Here is a 6,473-nt window from a genome sequence, read left to right on the forward strand (position 1 = left end):
ATAGTAATAAAAATAACTAGGATTTATTGATTTTCTCCAGTGCATCAGGCTGTGGCCTGGGCAATTGCTCATATACTCCCCATTCCTCACAACAAGTTAGATATTTCATATTATAGATCAGTAATCTGAGCCTCAGAAAAAGTAAATTGCCAAAGGTCATACAGCTAATAAGCAGGAGAGCCAGGATTATTAATTTATTAATTATTATTAAATGTATTAATGTTTGAGACTGTAACTTTAACCCCACCTCCCACTGCATACTTAAAAAGAACAGCTTAAGGAATTTCAAAATCATCAATATATACCATAGACAACTGTATATTTGTGTTACAAATATAAAAGGTTGTAAAGCATGAGCAGATAGGAATTGCTTTCAATGTGCTTTTTTAAAATACAAAAGTAAAGATTTCATTATTCATTTGCAATGTTCATTTGCAATATTCATTTGGGAACTTGCCAGGACAATTAAAACGACTGGTTTTTCAAAAGAGATAGTTATACTTGCACTGTTCAGCTCACAGGGTTTTTGTAATCACTGAGAGAGAAGGAAAAGTAAAAGCATTTTGAAAGTCTAAAGAGGTGACGAATGTCGGATGTCATTAGAAACCTGTTAAAGCAAACTGCAGTTATATACTAACATGAAATGTATATGAAGATACATTTCTTAATCTTCATTAGGAGTCTGCAACTTGAAAAAAAAGAGTGAAAGAATAAAAATGTAACTAGAAAGAAATGGAGTGAAAGGGGAAATGAAAACAAGGTAAAAGAAAATAGAGAAAATAGCTGTCTTTCTTGAAAGAGATCAGAGGGAGAAAGGGAAGATGAGAGGGGAGGGAGGGAGGAAGGAAGGAAGGAAGGGAGAAGAAAAAAGGAAAAAGGAAAGAGCTATGAAAAAAAAAAAAAAGAATCCTTGGGGTCAGGCAGTTCCTTCAAGGAAAAGAAACTGGCCATGACCCACTTCGCGTTGAGGCTGGGTACAGTTTTTGCGACTGTTTAGAGAAAATCTAGCGCTCTCCCTGCCATTAATCTTTTCTAAAGAAAAGACTTAGTTCTGCACCTGTATAAACAATCCCGATTTTTAAAACCTATATGCCTGCCTCTAATGTGTGAGACTGTATTTATGCCGATAGCTTCAAGTCATCAATAGGCGATGCAAAAAGCTGCCTGAGATCGCCTCTTTACATCTTTTTGCTCCCCCTTCTCTCTCTCTTTTTTTTTAATTTTTTTAAAAATTTTTTTATTTTCTCCTTCGCCTGGCGCACCTAGAGTCAAGTCCAAGTTCAAGCGTTTCAGGAAAGATGTCTACGCTCTGTCAAGTATTCCCTGCGTTTTCCCAGACCAGAGGGAACTGAGAGCGAGCGATCTTTTTACTCAACTGATCCCAAAGGAGCCCCTCCCCCTACTCTCCACCCCCGCCCCCCAACCAAATGACAAAATATACCGGGAGAAAACCTCTGCAAACGGGGGCGAGCGGGAAGGGTTTGGCGAAACACCCCCACGGGGGAGGCCTGGCCTGGGAGACGAAGGTAGAACGATGATGCCTGAGTGATGAAGTCAGCCCGGGCCAGCCACCTGTTGCGGCCCTTCAGGCATGGAGCCGGGCGCATTTGTTCTGCTGGAGGAGCCGGCGGAGCGAGGCTGGCCCCGCGGCTTCTGCCCGCTCCGTCCCCAGCTAACTGCCCATCAGTCTCTCCTTAAGCTTCGCTCAGCTTGGGAAGCTGTGGGCTTGTAGGGAAAGGACAGGTAAACACCTAATATTGGGTGTGAAGATTCAGTTTCCTCAGAACGGAGTAACTAACCCCAACCCAACCTCATAGGGTTTTAATTATTTTGTTGTTGTTTTAGTTTTGTGTGTTTGTTTTAATTACTCAGTGGGCAGGCACAGGGCGCCTAATGCAGTGCCTGGCACACAGCAGGCATTCAATAGCTGGCCATTGGTGTCCACTTCCAAAATGAAGTACACATCCCCAGACCACGTATTGCAAAGGCCCTTCGAGTGAGAAAACGATAAGACCGCAGTTATGGTTTGTCTCCTTTGAGGGGCATACTTCTGGGTGCCGTTTTGTCGGGGTTTTTTTGTTTTTGTTTTTTACTTTGGACGATTGTGTTGACTTACATTCTGCATCCAGGAGCGCGCTATTCAACATACCATCTAAAATAGTCATCGAGTCCCTAGACTATAACTCAACCGCTGGGGCAGGATCCTCTATCTTACGCACGGTGGTGTTAAAAACAAAATTAACACATGGAACTCTCAAGACAGCAAAAAATAGCAGATATAAGCATCTGTGCTGTGCGGCGGGGAGGCGTGTAGCGACTGGAATACCGAGGCGCCAGGGATTCTACTCACGGATTTTGAGTCCGTGTTCTACTTACCAGCCTGTTGATTTGGGGTCCGTTATTTAATATCTATCTCTGCGGCTTAGCTTCAAGTTCTGCAAAGTGGAGATAATAACATTTAAGTCACAGATGTCTGAAAATGAAAGGAACCAATGTAGATGAAAGCGCTCTGTAAATCATACAGCGAAGTTAAAGGAAAGGAGGGGAGGGAAATGAGAGGTAACTCGCGGACTGTTTGGTGTTGCTTGCTTGTTTTGCTTTTACTCTTTTGTCGGGCCAGGCTTGAATAGGCAGTCAGACGTTATGAGTGATGAACTTGGAAAATACTGTTCTGCTGAAAAGACTCGGGAAAGAAGCAGAGGTCGCGATTCTGGGGTTTCCACGTGTCTGGCAACCTTCGCCATCGCTAAGATCAGTCGCGGGGTGGAAATGGGGTGGGTACATGGGTACGAACAAGGTCCCCTCCTTCACTCACCCTGCGCACAGTCATCTCGCACTTGATGGGTCCGTCGGGGACAGGGGCCCAAATCCCGGCTCAACAGAGACGTCCCTTCCCCGCCCCCACCAGCAGATCCTCTGCACTCTGAAAATGGTCCCCACCCCTTCCACGCCCCCGCCCCACCTCTTGCCCCCCTTTCCAACCCCCTCTTCTTTGGCCTGGGTGGTTTCTTCCGAGGAGTACAGATAAATAGTCCTGTCAAAAGGCGCTGCGCGCCGTGGTGCGCGCCGAGCCTGGGCCCGGGCGCCGACTTCTCGGCCACGCTCTCCCGGGTCAGCGGCGGGGCTCGTTCTCTGGGCTCCGCGCTTCCCGACCCCGGCCTCTGGTCCTCACCGGAGTTCAGCCTGGCCCCCGCCTCCGCGAGGGAGCGGAAGGCGGAGGCCGCGAGACTGGCCTGGGGGCGGAAGGCGGGGGCGTGGGGGACACGGCGATGTCCACCGGCTCGGGGAGCGACCCCGAGGAGATGGAGCTGCGGGAGTTGCAGCGCGGGTACCCGGTCCCCGTCTCCAAGAGGCCGCCCCTCCGCGGCGCCGAGCGCAGCTACATCTCGCCCAGTGACAACTCGTCCGCGGAGGAGGAAGACCCCGACGGCGAGGAGGAGCGCTGTGCGCTGGGCGCGGCCGGCGGCGCCGGAGGCTGCAAGAGGAAGCGGCCCGGGGTGGCGGGGGGCGGCGGTGGCAAGAAGCCCCTCCCGCCCAAGGGCTCGGCGGCCGAGTGCAAGCAGTCGCAGAGGAACGCGGCCAACGCCCGCGAGCGCGCCCGGATGCGCGTGCTGAGCAAAGCCTTCTCCAGGCTCAAGACCAGCCTGCCCTGGGTGCCCCCCGACACCAAGCTTTCCAAGCTGGACACGCTCCGGCTGGCTTCCAGTTACATCGCGCACCTGCGGCAGCTGCTGCAGGAGGACCGCTACGAGAACGGCTACGTGCACCCGGTGAACCTGGTAGGGGCGCGGCGCGCGAGGCCCGAGGCGGGCGGCCGAGAGATGCCCGGCGCGTTCCCGGGCGCCGGGCAGAGTCTGGCCCCTGCGGAAAACCGGGGGTAGGGGCGTTCCGGTATGGGTGGTGAGGAGGCCAGTTTAGTTTCTCCCGGATCACCAGAGGGGCCAGCCATTTTCCTGGAGGAGAACCATCCACCCTTCTGTGTTTGCATCATTCTTATCATTGAACGTGGTGCTTTGCCCAGTGACAGCTATTGTCTAATATCCTGCTGCCGGGCTAAATCTAAGTTCCATCTGAGTCCGCTGTCCCGTTGTAGATTGATTGGCAAATCTCCCTTCCTAGCTTTTTCCAGCTAAGCGTCTGACAGGTTTGAATCAACAAGCCTTACTTTCTGAAAGGAAGGAGGGAAGGCCGATCTCTTTTCGAAAGACTTTGGGTTTTTCAATTCTTGAAGAACAGCAGAGGTTTCCCCAAACGGGATTTGTCTGGAAAGTCCCTCTCCGACCTGCCAATTCTCCAGGCTTGAGAAAGATCATATCCCAGTTCCTACTTGGAGCGAATGGCTGATGTGTGTGTGTGTGTGTGTGGGTGGGTGTGTGTGTGTGTGTGTGTGTTGGGGGGAAGGGAACTAAGCGACAAAATTCCAAATTCATGCAAATTTCGCGGAATCATCGTGAGGGCAGCATGGACGGACACCTCCCGTCTCACATGATCAAAATACAGTAAAGTTAAAATCTTAGTTTAGAGAGAAGACACGCAAATTCCCAGAATACTGATAAAATCTGAGCTACTCAAAGCCAGGGATATTCCAGGATTCCGTTTGGAGAGCGGTTTCGGTTTGAAACGGTCGTTTCTCCTCCAGTATCTGATGCTCTTTTTGATTTTACAGACATGGCCATTTGTGGTCTCGGGACGACCCGACTCTGACACCAAAGAAGTTTCCGCAGCCAACAGATTATGTGGAACCACCGCTTAGATCGAACTCGAACTCACTTGAATGGATTATTGGTTAAGCGAGTGTGTTTGGGGGTCAGGGAGAGAAGGGAGAGAGCGTGAGAACCCCCGAGAATGGGAGGACAGTTCCATTGGATTTTCCTAGACTCCCACCCCGGGACTGTGAACTCGACAGCTTGCGGGCGTGGGGTGCAGCCCCAGGGTTCCGCGGCGCGGCCGTCATCGCAGGATGCGGACGGCTAGGCTGCCGCGGGTTTGGGCGACGACACTTTACACGCGGACCCAGCTCCAACCTCGGGCTTTAGCAGTGTAGACCAACGCCGGCGCTGCAGTCTGAGCCCAGCGCGCAGCCGCCTAGGCGTTCGTTTCCAGGCTGAGCCAGATCTACATGGGTGATGGCACGACTCTGCGCAGCCCAGGCCTTTCGCGGTTAAGTAATTGCTAGAACGCGCTCTCGACAATCGGCTTCGAAGACGAAGGTCTTCACGTGAGACCTACCTGGGGCGCGTCTTTAAGTTGCAAAGAGAGTGTGGCACACCTGGGCCAGGTTTGTATCCCACGGGGCAGCGCCCTCCTGGCGGGCGCACGATGCCCTCTCCGCTCGGGTAGAGGTGGAGGCGCGCTTTCTGAGAGCAACTCAGCTGGGTTTGCCAGGAGCGGCCCTGGCGGTTCGGCTTTCAGGTGCGGTCAGGCCTCTCACTCCCCCCCAAGGCGCCCATCTCTCCGAAACCAGGCTTCCGTCTCCCCCCTCCCCTTCTAGGCTTGAGCCTCCCATCCGGCTCTCCCCACTGAACCCGGCTCGGGTCTCCTTCGGCACCTGCCTCTGCTCCCTCCTCCCACACCTACTTGCAGCTCCCCCCCCCCCCGCCCCCGCTCCTGACTGTCCCCAGCTGGCCTCCCCGCTCGGGGTGGCCCCCGCCTCCAACACTGCCTCTCGGCGTCCACGTTCTTCCTCCGGCGGGGCGGGGCGCCGAGGCTGTCCCGTACCTAGTGACCCTGCTCCGGGGGAACGCGCCGCTGCGCCAGGCTGCACTACCACAGTAATTAGCAAATGTAAATAAATTTATTTTTGTATGAATAATAAAACGCGTTGTGAAAACCGAGTGCCCCTGGGGCGTCAGAATGTGGTCTTTGTTGCCCTTGACTGAGTTTGGTCTGGGAATTAATTTAAAGGTGCCCTCTTGGCTCTGGACGGGGATTAGGTCATTGTCGGCCGAGGGGGTTGATCACATTTGGATCACTGCAATTTCAAGCGTAACTCTCTATGATTCATCTTCTCAAGGCAAGGGTTACTGGAAAGCAGGAAGTGGAGGCTTGTTAGGCCCTAAGAATCTTTTGGGGCCTGAGCCACGTTGAAAGGTATACAGTCTTCAAAGTAATATATGTGCACTTTTTTCTTTTACACACACACACATACACGACGATTTCTCCAGCCTAAAACACACTCCAGTGCTAACAATTGCAAGTAGCTCAAGAACCCCCTACAGCCCACATACCCGGTGTGGAGGATGGGTCTCAGGTCTAACTAGCAGAATAAAACCACAACACAAGGAGCCAATTTGTACTTCAGTAGAGCTTTTCTTTTTTTCAAATATTGTTTATATAGACTTTTGACGTAACTACCTGCAGTTTTCGCAGGAAGTAATAACTTGGGAAACCCATCACATGGTTTTTTAAACAGGTCTTTTTTAAAGGAGCATTCTCTTTGTAGAAACTTTAGAAAATTTAGAAAAGTGTGAAGG

The 6,473-nt window shown here is 51.7% G+C and overlaps 1 protein-coding gene across 1 annotated transcript; it reads left to right on the forward strand.

Moving 5' to 3' along the window:
* The first annotated feature begins 2,890 nt into the window (after positions 1–2,890).
* On the forward strand, positions 2,891–5,572 carry MSC (musculin). Its single transcript, XM_036830582.1, has 2 exons — positions 2,891–3,779; positions 4,667–5,572. The coding sequence occupies exons 1-2, from the start codon at positions 3,270–3,272 to the stop codon at positions 4,751–4,753; spliced, it is 597 nt and encodes a 198-aa protein (XP_036686477.1). The 5' UTR covers positions 2,891–3,269; the 3' UTR covers positions 4,754–5,572.
* The last annotated feature ends 901 nt before the right edge of the window (positions 5,573–6,473 follow it).

This window comes from Balaenoptera musculus, chromosome 17, assembly GCF_009873245.2.
Source record: "Balaenoptera musculus isolate JJ_BM4_2016_0621 chromosome 17, mBalMus1.pri.v3, whole genome shotgun sequence".
NCBI classification, from domain to species: Eukaryota; Metazoa; Chordata; class Mammalia; order Artiodactyla; family Balaenopteridae; genus Balaenoptera; species Balaenoptera musculus.